The sequence below is a fragment of the Paracoccidioides lutzii genome (genome assembly GCF_000150705.2).
Source record: "Paracoccidioides lutzii Pb01 unplaced genomic scaffold supercont2.19, whole genome shotgun sequence".
NCBI lineage: Eukaryota > Fungi > Ascomycota > Eurotiomycetes > Onygenales > Ajellomycetaceae > Paracoccidioides > Paracoccidioides lutzii.
The window spans coordinates 162,890-184,459 of record NW_015440965.1 but is presented as its reverse complement, the minus strand read 5'-3'; the positions used below and the strand labels follow the sequence as shown (position 1 = coordinate 184,459).

Here is a 21,570-nt window from a genome sequence, read left to right as displayed (position 1 = left end):
CATCTTCAGATATAGTCATAAAACTACATCATTAAATCAAAGCAGTAGATAAGATCATACAAGAGATGAAAAACACTTTGATACTTGATCTGATCTGATGATTGAATAAAATATTCAAGAGAAGTCTGATATAGATAGAATTGAATGCTCATTAAAAGAATGAGTTATCTGCTTATTATTTGATGAATAGATACTGAATTGTCAAAAACAACTACAGGCAGGTGCAGGTAGAGGAGGTCCTCACTATCAAGAATGTCAATCACAAGATCAAGCATTGTAAGAAAAAGAAATCAATAAAAGAGAGGAATAGAGCCCTATAGTCAGTTGAGATCAAAGTCTTTAAATCAAATGCCAGCTAATCACAATATGATGTTATTAATGAATCTCAATCTATCAGAGATTCTGCACACTCTAATGAGTATATAGATAATCTTTATATTATAGATAGGCATGGTGTTGACCATTAATTAATTTTTGAAGATTGGTTGATGATCCTAGAAGATTTTCATTGCAGTGATATTTTCTTTACGGTGGGGCGCACTCACTAATGGTGAGTGCGCGTGGCATGGTTAGCCAGTAACGTAATCCACCACCCAACGCCCGTTTACACCCAACGCCCGCCATTTCACCATCACTATGATGAAATATTTTCAATGTTATTTCAACAACACAATTAGATTTCAAGATGATATATTATATGATGAAAATATATATAAAAAATTACATATAAAAATATATAGCTAATTCTGTAGACATTTGTTTGACTTAATAACTCATCTGAAATGTGAAATTCTAGGTGGAGGCAAATTCAGTGAGCAAGCAGTTATTAAATCAGTAGAAATTATAATATTGTCAGATCACTCAGGCAGTGAATCTGCAGGCACTCTGACAGGGCTCTGAAAATGTGATTTAGTCACTCTTTGCAAAATTGAGAGTCTACTTTTCTGATTAGAAAGGTGATTTTTGAATTCTTCAATCATCTTCTTATTCAATTGTGATTATAGCTATATAGCAATTCATTCTTTCTTCTGTTTTTGCTCTTGAGTCTTTCTTGCATCTTTAAGCTCCTTCTCAATCTGTCATTAAGTGGCTCTTGCAGTCTTATCCATCTCCTTTTGCTTCTTTGCTATCTGATGAGCTATTTCCCACTTCATCTGCTGTGACATAATATTTGTCTTCTTCTGCTCCTTAAGAATAGCATGTTGCAACTTGGCATCCTCTTTATGAGTCTGTTCATCCTTTTTGATGGCCTCTGCAGCAGTCATTTGCTCATGAATGCTCTGTACCTTTGCTAGTGAAAAGAACTATACCAATGATAGATTTGAAGAATCTAGCAATTTCATTGCCTTACCACACTTGCAACATCTTTTCTTTTAATTAAAAGTTTACTGTAGTTGTCTGTTCTCTATTAGAAGAATCTTTTTATCAAGAGCAAGATTTTCCCCTGCACAAATCACCTGGTTAAGATTATTATATATTTGATATTGCTATTGCTTAACTTGCTTTATCAATTTCTACAGGTCAATGATAGAAGTAGGTGTTCTTAATTAATATATTTCATCTGAGAGGGTGCAAGATTGTATTTGAAGCTTTTTAAGAATGCATTTCAGATTGAATAGATATAGGCCAATAGCAGCAAATGCAGCTTCAATATTTGAAGATGTAACTATCTCCTTTCACACAGTATCAAAAAGCTGCCAAAAAGACCTCTTTGTAATATATATGAATTCCATTCCAGTTTTCATTCATTCATTCAGTTGTTTAGAATATGATTTACTCAATGATTCATATATACTAACATTTAATGACTGTAATCAGTGTGTAGAATGAGGAGGAAAGACAGTGAGTAGAATTCAATTCTAATCTGTGTAATTGATGAATATTATATTAATATAGAATGAGTGATCATTCAATATAAGAAGTCTATATCTGCAGCCTGTCTTCTTTTTTATAAGAGATTCAAAGATCTTCTTTAATCATATTAACTTATATTCATTATTGCTCCACTTATTTTCTGAAGCAGTAAAGTAGATCTGATTCTTTTCACTATCAAAATCTTCAAATCAAGTATCTTGCATATCTTTTGATTCTCTTTAATATATGAGAACAGGTGGGAGCAAAGTTCCATCTACACAAATTGAAGCAAGTAGTGTTATGAATTCTCAACTGCTATCCTGGCTGACATCTATCATATGATCTGATTTGAACAAATTAATCAATACAATATGTTTGAGGGTGTGAATGAATTCTAATAGAAATCTTTTCTCATCAAAGTTGTAAATATTCATAGGTTCAAGGTTGTATTTTATGATTTTTGTCTGCAGCTGAAAAATTAAAATAAATTAGCAAGATGAAAATTAAAAAAGTAGTATAAGAAAGAAATCTATTACAAGATCAAAATAATGCTTGAAGGATGCAGAATTGTCTGCAATCTTGTGTTTTTGATCAATATTTCACAGATAGAGTAACTTGATTATATCCTTGTGGCGCTTGTAGAACTGAGCTACCCAGTTGACTTCAATAAGTGCTTTTAGAATCTCAACCACAAGATTATGAAGCATTTGGAGTGTACAAGGGAAACTGCGATCTGCCAATCAATTGATATGAAAAAGGAGTCATTTTTCTTGCAAATCAGTGAAGGCTTTGCAGTGGATAGAGCTTGCTTCCTTTCTTGACATTTGAATGCCTCTATAACACCTTGACAATATATATCAGCTGATTCCATATTTTTTTAGCGGTCTCAGTGTAATTAGGCGTTAATTGCGTGTTCAAATCATCAATCACAGCTTGTATAACTGCTTCATAGTGCATGTTGTGGGTGGTTAAAGATGAATGAAAAATGAAGATTTGAGCGGGCGTTGGGTGTAAACGGGCGTTGGGTGGTTGATCACGTTAGTTAACTAGTAGACTGCCGCTTTGCAAAATCTTTAATTTCCAGCCTCAAAAATCTAGGCACATTGAAATTATGTATTTATTCAGGGCTCAGTCAGACTGCCAGTTCCCGTATGAGAGTCTCTTTGTGCGTCATCTTAGGACTGTCCAAGAGCATTTTATTCCCCGTGGATTACTGGAACATTGTGCCTCCGGACTTTAACCAAGTGCTCCTTATCTGACCTCTTGGGCTGAAACGGTAGTTATTGGATCATATCATGCGTGGGAAGTCTCTCATGGTTTTTGCCTGGTTTCATTGTGGTTTAAGGGCAAAATTCTCTATGTATGACCAAGCAGCGTGCAAGTGAGAAAAAGATAGCCTGGTGGTTCTATTCATAATGCCTCCTCGAAGGAGCCATTGCAAGTCCCGGCTAGGATGCCTCCAATCCAAGGGAAGAAAGATAAAGGTATGGACGACTTGCCAATATTACGAACTTTCCTCCCTCAAATGATCGTTTCAAAAGGAGAAAAAGTAAATTTTGACCAGATTTGGCCCTTGATTCGTGCTCTGCTTACTGCGGTTCATCCCACTAAAGCAATAGTGTTTAACTACTGTTAAAAGTTTGACGAAACGCCCCCGCCGTGCGGCAACTGCAAAAAGCACGATATGGAGTGCAAGTTTGCTGTTCCTCCTGGCCCTGCGGCTACAAATGGCAGGCTCGCAGCGAGTCGGCCGGATATCCTCAATGACACCCTAAAGCTTACCTCCCATATCTTTATCTACAGCTTCATCTCCAATTTCCTCTACTACTGTTGATCAGCTATTTATCTTTACCACCTTTGAGAACAGAAGCTCCCGCTTCGCGTCTAATTTTCATCTTGATGATATAAACCTCTTGCACCATTACACGACAGACACCTATTTAACGCTATCAAAAAATGCCGAACATATAGAAATATGGAAGACTGTTATTCCCAAGTCCTCGCTCACCTGTTTCTAATGCATGGACCCTTAGCTCTTTCTGCACTCCATCTTATCAAATGCAGCAGCAACAACAATCCATCCCGTAGGAAATATGTGGGGATTGACCACCATGCGTCAACACCTCGCACTTGCTGCGTCCCGGCCAATGTTGAAATAAAATCACCCCCTCCAGCTGCAACGCTGTATTCGCGTTTTCTAGCCTCATCGCGGTGTTGGCATTTGCATTTTCTCGATTTATCGGCAGGCCAGGCGGGGGGAGAACCCGTTGCTGAGGATTTTCTCCTCTTTCGCGGCGTGGAGTGTGTCCTGATTACGTCATGCATGACACAGCCAGTTTCCAAGGAGGTGGAAAATGTCCTTGGTTATTTGCATGATTGCAATGGCGAACACGTAACCCAACTTAGTGCCGATGTTCTGAAGGATGCAAATGACCGTACAATTCGGGAACTTCGCATCACATTTGAAAGGCCTGTTTCGAGCTGGGACGCCGTTTTCCGGCTGGCCGCTTCTTCTCCCAGAAGCATATCTCGCCCATCTAAAGATGCGCAAACCCATGGCGTTGGTGATTGTTGCACACTACTATGTGATCCTTGGCAGACTGGATTCTTTCTGGTGGTCACAAAGTTGGGCGGGCCATTTGTTCGAATCAATTTATCGTTCGTTGGATGTGACGAGGAGGACTTTATTACGATGGCCAATGCAAATGATCAGATTAACCGATGGACTGTCAAATATCTGAGCTACAAATTACTACTATGCCGTAATTATAGTCCGTGCCTGCATTCCATTTGTATAGTGTAAACGGAGTATGGCGCAAGCCTGGATGGCGTCGTTCGAGTACATATATAGTACAGTGTATATGAAGTTACAGCCCGATAGACATATATCTTATGTTGCAACATTTATCAATATTCATAGGAAAATTCTTAGTTAACGGTAGCTATGCCTGGGGTTACGTTGTGCTGTAGTTTATATATTTCAACTTACCCAACGCGGGGGACGATATAGTGAGCTTTGGTAGTAACAAATGGTTCATCCAATCTATTTTTTTTCTCAAGCTTAGGTCAGCATGTTCCTTGGATGTTCATACAAGCCCTTCCGCCTTAGGCTCCCATCATCAACATCAACAACACCGCACTGGATGAGTTGCTCTTCTACATCTCTCCAACGTTATCCCCGCCAAAACAAAGGACTATGGCACGATTTCAACTGGTTGATTGTTGAAATGACTTTCATCTCGTTATAACTGGATCTCACTCAACAGCTCTGCATGTTACTTATTCCAGTCATAAGTAACAAGGAAACGCCCTGTCAACTGCATACATTGTATGGAATCCCATCGAAGCTGAAGGGTTCATTTGTGTGTTCCTGTGTTTGATTCATTCTTATACTCACTCTTTTTTGAAAGTTCCCCAGGCATCCCTCTCAAAGATATAATAAGATTTTACCAGGAGGTCTTAAAAATTTTTGAAGTTCACTCTTTGCTTCTCTACTTCAACTTTCCACTGGCATTACCTTATGTCAACAGGAGCAGGAGAATGCCTCTCAACGCCATCTCTCCATTCTGATTGGTGTAAAGCCAGCATTTTCTGGGGAAGGTTCCTGTCTTTTTACGATACTTGGTACAGTAATTCATCGGGACTGTCCATTATATATCCTTCTTTCCGAAATGGTTATGCCTGCGTTTGCTCTTATTTCATTCACCTCCTCCTTGTGAATATCGTTTCTGTCTTCTGTCCTCTACCAACCCCGTGTCCAGGTATATGGGCCTTCCTTGCCTTGGCAAAAATAAGTCCCAAGTCCCAAGAACACAGAAAACCCGAATTTACGACGTCGTCCATGCTTTGTTTTCCGGTAGATATGTCTTCAGATTCCGAATTCCAGAGTGAGCAACTTCATGCGAATGATGTTGCCTGTTTGGCGCCATCAGAGCCTAAAGATGCATCCGCGGACAAAAGTACCAGTAGCTTGGGAAATTCACCCCTCTCCCACGAATATGGTACCTCTCCTCCGCACGAAATTGAAAGGAGTGCTCGTGTTGACCAAGTAGAGATGCCGGAGCTTAGTCCCGAAGGGCAGGCTGCCATGATGACTGCGGCCCTCCTAGAGTTTTATTGTGAGAGTCGCGCAGCCGACATACTTAATGGGCAACCAGGATCTCACGGAGGATATTCTCGAGATTCTCCAGAAGCCAAATATCTCGGACGTCACCTCTACATGTACAAGTCCCAGTTCCTCTCCGGACATGGGGTCATTGCAGGAGGATTAGATGGAAATGACTGGGAGTCAGTGAGAAAGCATTACAGAAACAACCTGGATGTCCTGAGTGTTGCAGCCTTAGGAGAAACAGATCCGAACGGCAGACATTCGCTTCCACCATTCAAAGGAGCCAGCGGTCAGGGTTCGGCAACAATGAACTTTGGGCAACTACAAAAGCTTCTGGAAGGGCTTGATCTTGATAAGATAAAGAACTTCACTCCTCAACAGCCCTCTCGTCCTAATCTTCAAAGACGTATTACCGATAAGGCGTATTCTGATCCCTCTACCCAACCATTGCCCCCGAACATCGCCGACCTTGTGAGGCATTCACTCACTGCATTCTCCCAGATACCCATGGATTTTCCCCTGCTATCTCCACAGACCATTAACATCCCAACCTCCCGGTATGCCGCTGAATTTGAAGAGGAAGCATTTATTGGCAAAGGCTCATACGGTGCTGTGTACCGTGCGAGACATCATGTTGACAGCCAGGTATATGCGGTGAAAAAAATCCCATTGCGTGAGAAACGGTTGCGTCAACTCCAAAGGGATGGTTTGAGAGCCGTGGAGAGTATCTTAAAGGAGATTAGAACCCTTGCTCGGTTGGAGCACCCCAATGTTGTCCGTTACTTTAGCGCATGGGCCGAATTGTCAACTGGTTCAATTGTTGAGAGTGCCTCTTCCACCATTCCGGTTAGTGCTGATGGGATGGATGATAGCGAACAGGTCTCCTCCCCAAAACCCGAAACATCAGGATCGCACCACGAGGATCTAAGCTTTAGTATCGTTTTCGAAGAGTCGGGCCATGGAATCGTATTCGAAAATTCTTTAAAAGATAGTGAAAATGCAGAAGATAAAGAGAAAGGTCATTCTGACTCGTCTGTCACACGACGCAGGAAACGCCTTTCCTTTCAGGGTACAAATGGTAAGAGTGACACTGGAGACGTTGAAGAAGTGGAATCTCTTCCGAGGCCTTTTAGCTTCCCGAACCACGGGCAGACAACATCAGAAAGCGAAACCAACGATGACATATTTTCAGATGGAATGGGAAATGCTAGCTTAAGAAGCCTCAGCCGAAAAGTTAAACATGTTAAACCTGGACCTGTCTTAACATTGCACATTCAAATGTCGCTCCATCCGCTGAGCTTAGCTACATACTTAGTCCCAAGGCCCGCAACATCAGACACTAACAGCCCCCGACATTGCTACCATCTTATCCCTTCTCTCAAGATTATTCTGGGAGTTTTGGCCGGTGTTGAGTATCTTCATTCCATGGGAATAGTTCATCGAGATCTAAAACCAGCCAATATATTCCTATCACTCGCCAACCCACAGGACAAAATGATTTGTCCACCGTGCGATAAAAAGGAGATAAAGCGACCATGGTACACCAACCCTCGTATTGGTGATTTTGGCCTGGTCGCAGAAATTTCCCAGTATGGAGAAAGCAGAGGGCAATACGAATCGGGTTGTAACTCCACGGGGGCTCAAACTCGCCCTGTTGGAACAGAGTTCTATAGACCCCCCACCGTAAACTCGAAACAAATCCGTCCCCTTTCGCGCACAAACAAGACCTACGAACAAGAAAATGAGGGCAATCACGAACATGCTGAGATGGAAAACCCCTATGACATCGATGAAAGTCTGGACATGTTTGCTCTTGGCGTCATTCTTTTCGAACTGCTGTATAAGTTCGAAACTAGGATGGAGCGTCAAATGACACTCTGTTATTTGACCTGTTCACCAAACCAAATGGTAAAATCTTACCACGAGCGCAACCTTTCTGACCTCACTCCAATTCTTCCCGGTGACTTCGCCAGCAAGATTAATTGTTCAGAGGCTGCCAAGAATGAGAGCGAAAACGACGGTATGTATATACTCAATAAACTTACTGCGTGTATAAAGGGGATGCTGGACCCGGATTCTCGGTGCAGGTGGACGTGCAAAGATGTGCAGCGCTGTTTGAATGAGATTCTTTCGATGTGTGGAAATTTGAGTTGAAATAACGAGCTGAAGTCAGTCAGACAGAAAGAGATGGTGTCACACGATTCTGGATTTCTGTTGTAGGATCTTTTCATTTGTCAATCCCGAGGTCGTACCCGTTTATCCTGGGAATGGTCTTCTGGCGTTATACTTGAGCGACTTACAGTGCTTTTTTTTCAACCTTTCATATGTTCCTGTGGGGCTCATGATATTAGAGGCCAAATCTCCAATCAAGTATCATCGACTTTGATTTTGAGTATGTAACGCCATGGTTGTGGACGAATAAACTCGACTCCATCTTCGACTAGCTACTAGCTATGTTTGTTTCTTTATTTCTGATAGTTAACGAAAGTTAGACTTGTAGACTTAATGACACATTTTCCCAGAATGTATTTACCATACACTGCATCGAAAACTATAAGACTGAGAATTCTAGGAAATCATCGCATAACCACGGGGATATCTTCCAGCTTGAAGAGCAATTTGGTAAAAAGTAAAAAAAATGCAATGGAATATGAATAAAACTTCAGTGCAGCTCTCATAAACCTTCACAGTGCAGCTCTCTCAGTTTCATTTTCATTAATATAGATCACCGCCTTCCCGTATATCTTTCGTGCCTTCAAGTCTGCCATGGCATTTTGCACTTCTCTCAGACCACGATACCTCCTCTCATACGTAACGGGCTTAACGGCGCCAGACTCGATGAGAGCTGCCAAACCACCCCAAATCCGTTTCGTCTCACTCGGGTCTTTGCGATTCGTGTCTCCGTATCGCTAGGATGATATTCGAGTCAGCCATCTGGGAAACTTTCGATATATCATACCTAGATAACAAAAACCAGAGGGGGGAGGTCAACTCACGTATCCAATGACAACAGCCTGCCGCAATAAAATCCTATTAACAGACACTTGCTCCATAACGCCCTCCCTCCCGGCAAACCCTACAAGCACGATTTTCCCCGCAATGGGTCTCAAACACCTCAAACTCTCCTTAACGAGCCCAACATTATCAATCACAAGGTCCACACCTTTGCCTTTCGTAATCTTCATCACTTCACCCGTCCAACTCTCTCTAACCTTTTGACCCGTGCTATCATTGCCAGCACCAACATCGGCGAAATTCCCACCTGTCTCTACAATTCTATCCACACAACCGAGACCCTCAGCATCTCCACCTTCTCCAAATCCTCCAAACTCCTCACCCCAGCAACAACCCGCGCCCCACACGCCTTCGCAATCTGGCACGCATTAACTCCAATTCCTCCTGCAGCCCCATGGACCAGCACCCACTGTCCCTCCTTCGCACCTCCACGTACCATTACGGCCCCGTACGCTACCGTCGCGGTAGCGGCAAGACCCGCGGCATCCTCAAATGTCCATGCAGATGGGATGCGGTGGATGGAGTGAGCGGGGACGACGATGCGTTCTGCAAAAGCGCCTAGGCTGGCGCCGAAAACTCTGTCGCCAACAGACAGTGGATTATCAGACGAAGATATGGAATCGCCAATGGCGATTATTGTGCCGGAAAACTCGAGTCCAAGCGTAAATGGGGGACGGATTAGGGATGTATTATTTTGGTGCTTGCCTTGGGCGTAGAGGAGGTCGACGTGGTTTAGGGCTGCGCAGTGGTTTTTTTACCAGCGCTTCGTTGGGGCCTGGGGGTAGTGGAGCGGGGATTGTTTGTGAATGGAGGTTTGAGAGGGTTGCAGAAAATGAGGTGATTTGGATTGCTTGCATTGTTTTTTTTAAGTTACAACTACTGCTACGACTGTGTGAATAAATGGCAGTTGGTTAATGTGGTAAACAGCTGGCGAGGATTAGCTCATGACGAAGGGACGTGAGTCGAGTGATGTGGTTATGGAGATAGGTATGCGTCAAATTGGATAATCAATTGGAACGGTTCATTCAGCAGGAGGAGAGAGCTCTCCTCATGTTTGGCCCTTTATTTGTCGTCGCTGTTGGCTCCGGTTCAGACTGAAGCTGGTGCCTCGGGAAGTTACCGTACGGGCCGAATTTTGCGGGGAAGTTAATTTATCCCAAGCATCGTGAGCTTAGAGTAACTAGTTTTCCCGGCTTTCGGGATTGAGCTTTCCACCCTCCCGACGGTTGCACATGCACGTCATCCAAAACACGCTCCGCCGGAGATCAATAATAATTGAAAAAGCAAGAAATATTCATAAGCTATTTCTTGGATACAAAAACTAATTACTGAGGGCTAGCACTGTTCGAGATGGCTTTGTGGTAGTTCTTATCCGAACCAATTCAAGCAACAGGGGCCAAGGGAAGTGAAAATAAAATAAAACGACGATACATAGCAGGTCAACCCCTCATTTAGGAGCTATTTCCCACAATAAGTCAAAAATTGATACGAAAACAACGGATGGCAAAAATATCACTCGAGGAGTCAGTATTCCCACTTTAACATGGTTTGACGTATTCCCCATTGAGCAATGGATCCCGGACCACTTAATCGCTCCCGTTATAGGCGTTCTTCAAGGTCTGGATATCAAATTTGACGCTTTTCAGCATCACCTCACGCGTCCTCTTTGCCTTCTCCTCGTCGGGGTCGTTAATCATTTCCAACAGAGAGCCGGGTACAACCTGCCATGAGACGCCGAATTTATCGGTGAGCCAACCACACTGGAGCTCCTTGCCGCCATCTGCCGTCAATGCCGTCCACAGACGATCGATCTCCTCCTGGCCATCACAAACTATGAATAGTGACGCGGCAGGTGAGAGCTTGTAATGGGGGCCACCGTTTAGAATTGTTATCTGCTGTCCGTCGATAATGAATGAGACCAGCGTATCGTCGCTGAAAATTATGCGGGAGTTGTTGAATAGGGATATGTAGTGCTCGGCGGCCTTGATGCCGTCCTTCTCGAACCAAAGACAGATGTGGATTTTGTGTGAGGGAGTCTCGAATTTTGTAGTAGACATGGCAGTGGTGGGTTGCTTTGCTTGGTCTTGAGTTGGGTGAGAGAAAGTAATCGTTTTATCGAGGGGTTCTACCTTATCTGACTCCTGAGAGGTGGTATATGGAGCTTCGTTGAGGTCAGCAGTCGCCATTTTCCTGCTGAAAAGATGGCGTCAGGAAGTGCCTTTTATGTTAGGCATAGCATGAGCTTCTCGCTTCGCCATGGTAATCGAGGCTGCAATGGACTGTAACTGTGAGTCATTTCTCATCGAACAAGCAGACAAAAGGCCCCGTATCGAAGGGCATAGCAGCTCAAATAATCTTGTTTTTTAAGAATCGCCAAGTCTAACGATACAATTAGATTCCAGGCAGCAATCACGTGCATCCAGCCATTTTGGCTCATGCATGGAAACTCTTCCCATGGTTTTATTCTAAGTTCGGCCCCAACAGGGGGTTGAAGACTGATGATCATTCTCAGACTCTGTCTGTGGATTTATATATATATATATATATATATATATATATAGAGAGAGAGAGAGAGAGAAAGAACAAAGTTATTCTTGGGTTTATTACCGAGATCAAATGTCCAATTTTTAAAACAGGTCTTCAAAAAACTAGGGGCAGATTGGGTTATCGTCAACCCTCTCTACTCCATGCCTTGGTATACGTGGATGCATCACTAATAAAAAAGCATCCTATCTGAATGCTAAAGGCATACTTGATCACGTCGAGATGCCGATAGACTCCGCTTATAATAATCTACACAGTACTATTGTCAATCACCCATGCAAAGAAATCATGGCGAAAAAGTGTGTATGTTTCGAGAGAGACGGAGATGAGACTGGATAGTTATAGTTTACCTTTTAACCTGTGTACTGCCCTTTTTCCACCTCTGTGATACATATTCTTCCTTGCAACATCAGCAACAGTACCAGGGGATGTTGGAGAGCCGCTGGTGGAAGTGAATATTTTACTCCCAGAACGCGACCTACGCACGCAATTGGAATATTGGCGGGTGAGTTGGGGGAATCCATGTTCACATCGGATTGAATAGGGCGCTCCCTTGGAACGATTGTCAGTGTCATTCCTGATTCCTCGGGCGAGCATACATCGATCTGAGGACAAAACATGAGACTGCGTATTTACTTGAAGTTTTGTAGACAGGGCCGGCCTAACCAGCGGGCTCCAAGCCAGGCGACGGATGCCATTTCTCTGGGCATTAAACGGCAGGCTTAACCTGAGCTCGGCTTACGTCATTCGCACCGCAGGGACAGGGATTTATTTTGATACCTGAGCAATGGGCTTTTCTTCCTGTTCGTGTGGCTTTTGAAAAAGGGTCAAACGTAACGCCGTTGTGGAACTAGGAAGAAAGCTAACGGAGAAAAAGGGCACGAAAATTGGCCTGACTTTCCCACAGCAATATATATGGAAGTTCTAGGCCTGGAGCTCCCGATCTGCAAGTTGATGCTGTGCTGCACCTAAATCCCATGTCGAAGAACCGCCAGGGTTTGAAAAGAAGTATTTTCTCTTTTATTTCAAACTCCGGTCTGTCTCCCTGGTTTGAGCTTCTGTCTGTGTAATTAAAGCCAGGGCAGCGGTTTCATTGTTCTCCTCGCTCTCATTGTTGCCTTTCTTGTAATCGACTTCGTCATTTTCGTTTTGTTTATTACACCCCTTTTCAAGTTTCAGCATGGCATTCTTTCGAAGATGGGTCATCACCCTACTTTTTGCTCTTGTTTTCCTATTTACTTTTCTTCATCTCAATAGAGTTTCGATTTCGTCGTCTCGAAAAGAGCCGGTTGTCCATCATTGGTTCAAGCGACATGTCACTAAGCATCCTGTGTCGTCAATGGTTCCCCTTCCGACCACCAAACCTGTGTCGATTCCAAAAATCCAATTTGACTTTGGTGTCGAAGGCACCCATTCAAGAAAGATCAGAGAACATCGCCGGGAGGCAGTCAAAAGAGCCTTTCTGCATACGTGGAAAGGGTATAGAAATCATGCGTGGTTGAAGGATGAACTCGCGCCTGTAAATGGCGGAGCTAAAACTACATTTGGTGGATGGGGTGTAACCCTGGTTGATTCACTGGATACCCTGTGGCTCATGGATTTGAAGGTTGAATTCAAGGAGGCTGTTGCGGCGGTCAAGCACATTGACTTTTCATCCTCTGAAATGATGATGTTGAACGTCTTCGAGACCAACATTCGCTATCTGGGAGGATTCTTAGCAGCCTACGATCTCACTAGGGGTGCATATCCGATTCTCTTGCAAAAAGCCATGGAAGTTGGAGATCTTCTATATGTTGCATTTGACACTCCAAACAGAATGCCAGTTCTCCGTTGGTATTGGTCAGGGGCAAGAGATGGCGATCCCCAGGAATCAAGTAGCCGAAGCATCCTTGCTGAACTAGGTTCCATGTCCGTGGAGTTTACCCGGCTTTCACTAATTACTGGAGACCCCAAGTACTACGATGCCATCCGGCGCATCACAAATATACTTCAGGAACACCAACTTAGCACAAAGATCCCTGGAATGTGGCCGTTGTCGGTCGACACGCAAACTCTCTCTTTTGACAGGGATCGCCAATTCACCCTTGGCGGTATGGCTGACTCGTTGTATGAGTATCTACCGAAAGTACAGAGCCCGAACCCAATGTTCCTGTCCAAGACCTCTAGCTGATAATGCGTGCAATAGGAATACCTCTTACTTCGCGGCCGAAACCAGCAGTACAAGGATATGTACGAAAAAGCCATTGATGTGGCCAAGAAACACATTTTTTTCCGTCCAATGACCAACAACAGTGACGACATCCTAATATCAGGAGGTGGTTATGTTGGAGGGAAAACAAGGGTCACCCTCAAACCTGAGAGTCAGCACCTCACTTGCTTTGCAGGTGGCATGGTTGTCCTTGGTGCCAAGGTTTTTAACCGCCCTGAGGATATTGACGTTGGCAGGAAGCTCACTGAGGGTTGCATCTGGGCGTACAGAACCATGCCCAGCGGGATAATGCCCGAGGCATTTGAGGTGGTCCCTTGCGAGGACTCAACAGATTGCAAATGGCAGCCGGAATCGTGGTTTGTAAATGAAATCCATTCCGGCGCCTCGCGTAGCGACTTTGAGCGTATGGGTCAGGAACAAGGGAAGATTGCTGGCTTTGCCGCAATCAATGACAGGAGATATACGTTGAGGTATGTATTTTATCAACTTTCCCCGTTTCCACAATTCCATCACCTTTATCAACCCAATTACTCAAACAAAGATCCAAAAACAGACCCGAAGCTATCGAATCCGTCTTCATCCTTTACCGCATCACCGGTGATGAGAGTCTCCAAGATAAAGGCTGGAACATGTTTTCCGCCATCGAGAAGCATGCCAGGACGGACTTTGCCTACGGAGGTCTAGATGACGTGACGTCGCAGAAACCGATTGTTCTGAATGAAATGGAGTCCTATTGGACAGGGGAGACGCTAAAGTACTTCTATCTTCTATTTAGCGAGCCGGATCTCGCGAGTTTGGATCGGTATGTTTTTAATACGGAGGCGCATCCGTTGCTGAGGGAGTGAAGTTCTAGGATCTCATATCATGCAGCATTTTCTATAAAAGGGTAGTTAATAGATGGTTGAGGGACGGTTGGTAATATTTTTTCTTTCCCCCAATCCCCCGCAGCCCCCGTTTATTATTTCTTTTCATTTCCTGGTTTTGTAATTTTACTGCATCAAGGAGTTTTGGTCATTTTTGATTTTCATGGTTAACTTACCATCGCAGTTGACTTTATTTTCTTGCCTTTTCCTTCCTTTCTTTCTTTATTCGCCTTTTCTATCTGCTAGCAAGTAGATGGGTTGTTGTCCTCATGGATGGAAAAGGAGGCGTGATATCCAGCTTGTTATTATCCCGAGGATCATATCATCGGAAAGACCGTCGGTACCTGCCTAGGTTAGACCACCGACGGGAGAGCAATTAGTCTTTATTGCATCCATTATACTATATGACATATTGTGAAAAATGATACCGCCTGAAGGAGATATCATCCAAAAATCACATGGTGACAGCCGAGACGCGGTGTGCACTCAACACCGTACGGTTCTTATGGTTGCTGAATTTGCGGGGAAAAAGAACCCTCGGGCCAAAATTGTTTGAGTGTTGTTTGTCAATGCTGATAGCACTAAGCATAACGGCAGCTCAAAGTGGATAGGCAAGAAATGATAGAAGCATTGAGCTTGATGATTCCAAGGTTGGCAGTTCATTCTCATCATGTTCAATGCAAACATTTGACCCGGCAATCTTATCTCGCTATACAAACCCAAAGAGCTCAGTGCAATCAATCAATACCCTTTGACATACTTAGCCCGGAAGAATCTTGAATAAAATATCCTAAAACAAAAATATGTTGCGAGATGAAATAGAATGAGAGCGCTGATGTTCTTGCACATATCAGAAGTGTTTTACACAATGATTAGCTTTCCATAATTGCCACGTGATCCAGGTCACCGAGACCATCATACATGATGACGTAATCTCAGCTGTTGGACGTTTCCCAGCGTTTGCCAGAGGGGACTGTGTAAAATTTAGCATCAGACTGACGAAAATTCCACAGAAAGCCCCTTTGGGCATTGCTGTGGTATTTAGTGTTCTTTCTATACATCTACATGTCGTACCATTTCGAATGGAGAGCTTTGATGATGTAGCTCGACCTCTCAAAGGGGCCGCTGAAGAGCCGTGTTTGGCGGACGGGTTGCTCCCTGAACCACCACTAGCCGATATCGAGATCAAAGACATAGGGCAGAATGGTGGTGTCTGTACGCCTCTCCCAGATCCACTAGTTAATCACAAGCCTCCCAATGAATTAACCCTATTTGACGTGGATACAGAAGGAGGAGATGAGGAGCCAGATGTGGCTAAATCTTTCGAGCGGACTTGTTCCCAATCCACTGGGGCACAGAGAAGCAGGCATTTTCTCGACGGGAAAATTTGTGATGACTGGATCTCTAGAATGCACAAGTTCTCTCTATATGAAACGTCAACGCGGTATTACATGGTGGGCATGGATCTGTTGGAGCAACGATTCCGGATCCTTAAAATCGAGCGCACTTCCGAGCTAGACGATCTCAGTATCTCAGAGGACGATACCGTTTACACCAAAAGTGAAATGAATCAGCTCCTCGATGCGGTTGATGATGGCAACAAGAGCTCTGGGGGGTTGAAACTAAGGTGCAGCTCCTGGGGCTTGCTTGGCTTTATCAGATTCACTGGCCCATACTACATGCTGTTGGTCACCAAGAGAAGTCAGGTCGCAATGGTGGGTGGGCATTATATCTATCAGATTGACGGGACGGAACTTGTGCCACTGTCGTCCTCGACATTTTCCCGAGCAAAGGCAGACAAGAACCCAGAGGAGGCTAGATTTATAGCCATTATGAATAATATTGATTTAACGCGCTCTTTTTACTTCAGTTACTCTTACGACATCACACGAACGCTTCAACGAAATATTTCCTATGTACGAGAGAAGCTCCAAAAGAAAGGATCTAGCAGCCGGAACGACGACCATAACCAAATGTTCGTTTGGAATCATTACCTTTTGGAACCAGTGGTCTCGCTTTTCAAAAATGCATATGACTGGTGCCTCCCTACCATTCATGGATACGTTGACCAGTCAATTATATCGGTCTACGGAAGGTCAGTGTATGTCACAATTATTGCACGGCGTTCAAGGTACTTTGCAGGTGCTCGATTTCTAAAGCGCGGTGCAAACGATCTTGGTTACGTTGCAAACGATGTCGAAACCGAACAGATTGTCTCCGAAATGCAAACCACTTCCTTTCACTCACCTGGTCCAAAGCCTTATGCAAGCCCTCAGTATACATCTTACGTACAACATCGTGGTAGCATTCCGTTGTATTGGTCGCAAGATAGCACTGGAGTCAGCCCGAAGCCCGACATTGAGTTGAATCTTGTTGACCCGTTCTACTCAGCGGCCGCTCTTCATTTTAACAATCTCTTTGAGAGATACGGTGCGCCGGTGTACGTCTTGAATCTTATCAAAGGGAGGGAGAGAATCCCACGGGAATCCAAGTTGCTAAAAGAGTTCACGAATGCCATTAACTACTTAAATCAATTTCTCCCCGAGGATAAAACCTTACTTTATAAAGCATGGGATATGAGTCGAGCATCAAAGAGTCCTGATCAGGATGTTATTGGCACGTTGGAAGATATCGCCGAGGATATTATCCCGAAAACCGGATTCTTTAGAAACGGTGAAAATGAGGAATCCGGCTTACGATTACAAAATGGCATCGCACGAACAAATTGCATCGACTGTCTTGATCGAACAAACGCCGCTCAGTTCGTTATTGGGAAGCGGGCACTAGGATATCAACTCCATGCCTTGGGAATTATCGACGAAACGTCCATCGAATACGACACTGATGCTGTCAATCTATTCACGAGTATGTGGCATCACCATGGAGATACGATAGCCGTTCAATATGGCGGGTCTCACCTCGTAAATACTATGGCAACATACAGGAAGATCAACCAATGGACAGGGCATTCCAGAGACATGGTTGAAAGTTTTAAACGTTATTATAACAATTCTTTTCTCGATGCGCAACGACAAGAAGCATACAACTTATTTCTAGGAAACTACATTTTCTCACAGGGTCAGCCCATGCTGTGGGATCTTGCCACGGACTATTACCTTCACCATTCAGATCCTCGAACGCGATCAAACAACTATAATTACATACACTGGTTCAATCCAGATTATTTAAAACCACAGAAACCACCCACCGCAGTGACTCTCCAAGGACCAGAGAAACCCCAAGTCAACACCTTCGATGACTACTGGCTAGAATATTACAGACCGCTAGCCCTCTCCTCATTCTCCAAAATCTTCTCCAACAAGATGAAATCTACAATCCGCTATCTTCCCTTTCGATCAATCCAAGGCGTTCAATATGATTTTAGCCCATTTATAGTACGTCTAATTAATGAACCTGACAGCCGCGAAAGGAAGACCCCGCGACGAAAAGGTGTTACCATCCAAGAACCGTTATTAGAGGTCTTGAGTGAAGACGCACTATCTACAAGCTCCCGCGCAGAGTCATCAACGGTACCTAGATGCCTTCAGGATTGGCTCCAACAGCCGCCATCAGCGGAGAAACAGCCTCCGCAGACCGGCATTATGAAGACCCCCCGCTTCGAAATTTCCGACCACCTGGATGACTTCTTTCCCAACAGCGCACATATTCCCAGTAAAGCTCAAATCACCCAATGGAGTCTCGACGATTTAGTCTACGAATCACTCCATCCGTCAGTCTCAAGAGCTGAAGCAGAAGAATATGAACGCTACATCAACCACCCTCTCAAAGTCCCTCTGGTTGTTACGTCCGAAGACACCCTGGCTGCCGCGTCGCTGGCGGAGCGAGGATCAAATCTAGATCTCTTCGAGTACGTGAATAAATTAAACCTTGACGATTCAAACTTGGACCTGCTAGCGGAGGATAATCTACCAGACTATCTTGAGTTTCTGAACGTGGGGGAGGAAGGGTTAACGGTCATTGGGGAAGATCATGATAAGAAAAGGTACAAGCGTTATCGGCAGTGGCTGAGGGGGAAGAGTCTGTTTAAACAGCGGGTTGATATATGAATATTGCCCATTTCTCCGTTTCTCAATTCATGGCGTTTAAAGCTTCCTTTTCTCGGGTAGTGGTGTATTACTTCTGTTTTTTGCTCATTGTTTCCTATCTCTTGGTGCATTTCCAGCTGTTTCATCCATGCTTTGAAATGATAACCCCGTCGATGAGTTCTTGATAACACCGGCATTGGACATATTTTGGTTTCTCTTCGTAAATTGCTCGTGTTTACGCTACGTATATATACTTTTAATCCTCAGTTTTGTGCATGATGAAACCTTTCGCGTCTCTTTGGGGTACGTATCATTGAAGTGCTGTTCTGGAAATGTTGAAATTTCAGCATGACAATACCATGGGTGGCAATGTTGCGAATACTATTAACAAAAATATAGTCATTCATCGTTTGGGTTCCATAGATCAAAGCCGCTGAACTGCACTTATCCGTTACCAAACTCTAACCCCTTACTAGGAATCAAAATTCTCATTCCCAATCAATAATCCATGCAATTTCTCATCTCCTCCAACCAACTCCCTGAACTCACCGTCAACATCAATAGCTCCTCCATTCCTACCCTCGTCTCCAGCTCCTCTTGCTTCATGATCTCCCACTCCCTTCTCGAAAACAAGGTCTGCACATTCTGTAATCGTGATCCTTAAAACCCCAACAACCTCCTTAAGGGCACCCTGTAGCCCAATCAAATCCGCTCTCCATCCATCACCAGCATCATTACCTCTCTTGGGTGTAATGCTGGCAACAGCACCACCAGCATCCATATCCATATCTGCTAATTCATCGCACACATGCAACCAACACGCACACAGCCCGGCCAGCAGTTCAGCTCTCCATCTCCAAATCCTTGGCCAAGCATTCAACACTAGCACTTTAGCTGCTTCCGTTGCTGCCAAAAGAAGAGGAGGATATGCCGTACCAAATGGATTTGACAAGGTAGCTGAGAGCACGGGAACGAGATCCTGTAGATGCTTGGTAGTGTGGATGCCTAGCTCTGAGGAGACGAGCGAGAGCTGGGAAAGCAGCAGCGCGGAGAGGCGTGGGTGTGGGTATGATGATATTGATGTATTTTCTATGGGGGCGGGGTTGCTAGTGTGGTGGTAAGATTGGAGGATACTCTGTCGGAGGAGGCGGGTAAGGGATTCCAGTCGCTGTTGGGATTCGGGGTCTTCTTTGAGGCTGGTCTGGGTTGTTTTAGAGTATGAATATTGGGATTGGGATGAAGGAAATCGGGTGCGAATTACCGCAAGGCATGCTGGATACGCATATTGGAGCAGGTGGATGGATTCAGATTCGGGGGTGAGAGTGGGTAGGGAAAGAAGGCAGGGAGTAAGAGCGTCTTGAAACACTGAATCCAGGTTCGTGCGCCTGAGTAAGTCGGATTTCGATTCCTCAAGAGGAGCTAGAAATTTAAAGAGAAGCTCGCAGCCCTTTGCCTTGAAGGGGAGCGTCTCGTCGTCTATTAGAGAGAGGATTGCGGGAACGAGGAGAGGAAATTGGGATTCCAATGTGGCCTTGTCTGAGGGCTGTTAAATTGATTCCTTTTTGTTAGCAGTGCATTTGTAAACCCCTCCTCCTCCACGGCTGCATCTAGACTCGAATTGGGATGACTTGAAATATCTCCTCTCCACGTCGACAAGATCGTGTAGTCAATAACGTGGATACCAACATACCGAATACCTCCCAATCACCCAAGAGAGCACCGCGATAACATAGAGGTCCTTAAACTTCCACGGCTTAGACTTCGGATCGAAAATACTTGGATCAAATCTCGGCTGGGGGATAGGATGCACATTCTTCCTCCCGGCCGCTGTAACTGCAGGAGTTTTCGTTTTTGAAAATAAAGGCTTCACTTTTTTTCTAAGTACCCCTTCAAGGATAGGGGCCAGCTCTTCTCTGTTCTGTGAGCGTAAAAGTGACTCATAACGTTCAAGGATAACAGAGGCCGCGTTAAATGCGGTCTCTGTTGTCCATGGATCCTTCCTGCAGGTGAAAGCAGCCAAGGCCGTGATAATATCGACTGAATCGTCGATTTCAAGTTCATTGATAGGACTAATCGAATGGAGAAGTTGTAGAACTGAGACTCCAACAGTTGACTTCAGTCGAGCAATCTTGTACCTTGCCAGCGTTGGCAGTTTTGCAGCTTCACCAGTTGGTGATCATCAGCAAAAGCCAGGTTGCGTGTCGCAAACCAATTTACTCACTGTCTGAAAGCTGAGCCTCCTCCCATGCACCGGTGAAGTCTTCATTTGGAAGAATAGCATTGGCAGCCCAGAAAATGAAGAATCTTGCCGCCTCTTGATCTTTCTTCTGTAACTGGCCGGGCCTGTCGATGATAACTCTCAAAGCAGCCTCCACAATAAGTAAATCTTCGCATTTCTAAACAGAACGATATTAGCAGGATGTATAACCGATGCTCCTTAATAAGTTCAAGCGTACCTTTTCATCTGTATCGGAGGCAGAAGATTCGTCTGCGCTTATTTCAGACCATAATTCTCCAAGGCTTATATCTGGTTGTATTTCAGAAGGGTTCAGATGATAGCCAACGGTGTCATCGACCGTTTTCCACCTTGCACGCACCGCAGCTCTATATTGGTTCATGAATACGGATTAAGTTTGAGTAGAATATGGATTGAGATTCCTACGGCAATGGTATGTCAGGTTGGCAGGGTTTGTGTCAGCCTGTCAACCTATTTTGATGCATGTCTAGATTGATATTGGGGTGAAAGAAAGTTTGCCTCCAGGTTGGAATACAGGGAGCGCTGCCGAAGGTAGTTAGTTCTTAGGTCTTTTGAAGTTTATACCAGGAACATGTTCCGCCATTTCATGTTATAGAACGACACTATGCATAATATGCAACGGTGGAGTTTCTGTAAATTCATGTTGATTTCCGCAGTCATAGAGAATTACGTCA

The 21,570-nt window shown here is 44.3% G+C and overlaps 8 protein-coding genes across 8 annotated transcripts; 5 read left to right on the top strand and 3 right to left on the bottom strand.

Annotated features, from left to right (window-relative positions):
- Positions 1-3,269: 3,269 nt before the first annotated feature.
- On the top strand, positions 3,270-3,688 carry PAAG_06598 (hypothetical protein; the record flags this gene model as incomplete). Its single annotated transcript, XM_015845932.1, has 2 exons — positions 3,270-3,338; positions 3,494-3,688. 2 exons carry the CDS (start codon positions 3,270-3,272, stop codon positions 3,686-3,688), a joined length of 264 nt encoding a protein of 87 aa, XP_015700158.1.
- Positions 3,689-4,177: 489 nt separating this feature from the next.
- On the top strand, positions 4,178-4,657 carry PAAG_12244 (hypothetical protein; the record flags this gene model as incomplete). Its single annotated transcript, XM_015847759.1, has 1 exon — positions 4,178-4,657. One exon carries the CDS (start codon positions 4,178-4,180, stop codon positions 4,655-4,657), a length of 480 nt encoding a protein of 159 aa, XP_015702609.1.
- Positions 4,658-5,716: 1,059 nt separating this feature from the next.
- PAAG_12243 (PEK protein kinase) lies at positions 5,717-8,116 on the top strand (the record flags this gene model as incomplete). Its single annotated transcript, XM_015847758.1, has 1 exon — positions 5,717-8,116. The coding sequence occupies one exon, from the start codon at positions 5,717-5,719 to the stop codon at positions 8,114-8,116; it is 2,400 nt and encodes a 799-aa protein (XP_015702608.1).
- A 530-nt stretch (positions 8,117-8,646) lies between these two features.
- On the bottom strand, positions 8,647-9,834 carry PAAG_06596 (alcohol dehydrogenase; the record flags this gene model as incomplete). The annotated part of the gene is made up of 4 exons (XM_002791380.1): positions 8,647-8,871; positions 8,959-9,174; positions 9,258-9,677; positions 9,736-9,834. The coding sequence occupies 4 exons, from the start codon at positions 9,832-9,834 to the stop codon at positions 8,647-8,649; spliced, it is 960 nt and encodes a 319-aa protein (XP_002791426.1).
- A 729-nt stretch (positions 9,835-10,563) lies between these two features.
- On the bottom strand, positions 10,564-11,163 carry PAAG_06595 (3-demethylubiquinone-9 3-methyltransferase; the record flags this gene model as incomplete). The annotated part of the gene is made up of 1 exon (XM_002791379.1): positions 10,564-11,163. One exon carries the CDS (start codon positions 11,161-11,163, stop codon positions 10,564-10,566), a length of 600 nt encoding a protein of 199 aa, XP_002791425.1.
- A 1,538-nt stretch (positions 11,164-12,701) lies between these two features.
- Positions 12,702-14,575, top strand: PAAG_06594 (mannosyl-oligosaccharide 1,2-alpha-mannosidase IB; the record flags this gene model as incomplete). The annotated part of the gene is made up of 3 exons (XM_002791378.1): positions 12,702-13,646; positions 13,707-14,200; positions 14,284-14,575. 3 exons carry the CDS (start codon positions 12,702-12,704, stop codon positions 14,573-14,575), a joined length of 1,731 nt encoding a protein of 576 aa, XP_002791424.1.
- Positions 14,576-15,675: 1,100 nt separating this feature from the next.
- Positions 15,676-18,660, top strand: PAAG_06593 (polyphosphoinositide phosphatase; the record flags this gene model as incomplete). Its single annotated transcript, XM_002791377.2, has 1 exon — positions 15,676-18,660. The coding sequence occupies one exon, from the start codon at positions 15,676-15,678 to the stop codon at positions 18,658-18,660; it is 2,985 nt and encodes a 994-aa protein (XP_002791423.2).
- A 451-nt stretch (positions 18,661-19,111) lies between these two features.
- Positions 19,112-21,257, bottom strand: PAAG_06592 (hypothetical protein; the record flags this gene model as incomplete). Its single annotated transcript, XM_002791376.2, has 4 exons — positions 19,112-20,182; positions 20,330-20,799; positions 20,861-21,035; positions 21,096-21,257. The coding sequence occupies 4 exons, from the start codon at positions 21,255-21,257 to the stop codon at positions 19,112-19,114; spliced, it is 1,878 nt and encodes a 625-aa protein (XP_002791422.2).
- Between the last annotated feature and the right edge of the window lie 313 nt (positions 21,258-21,570).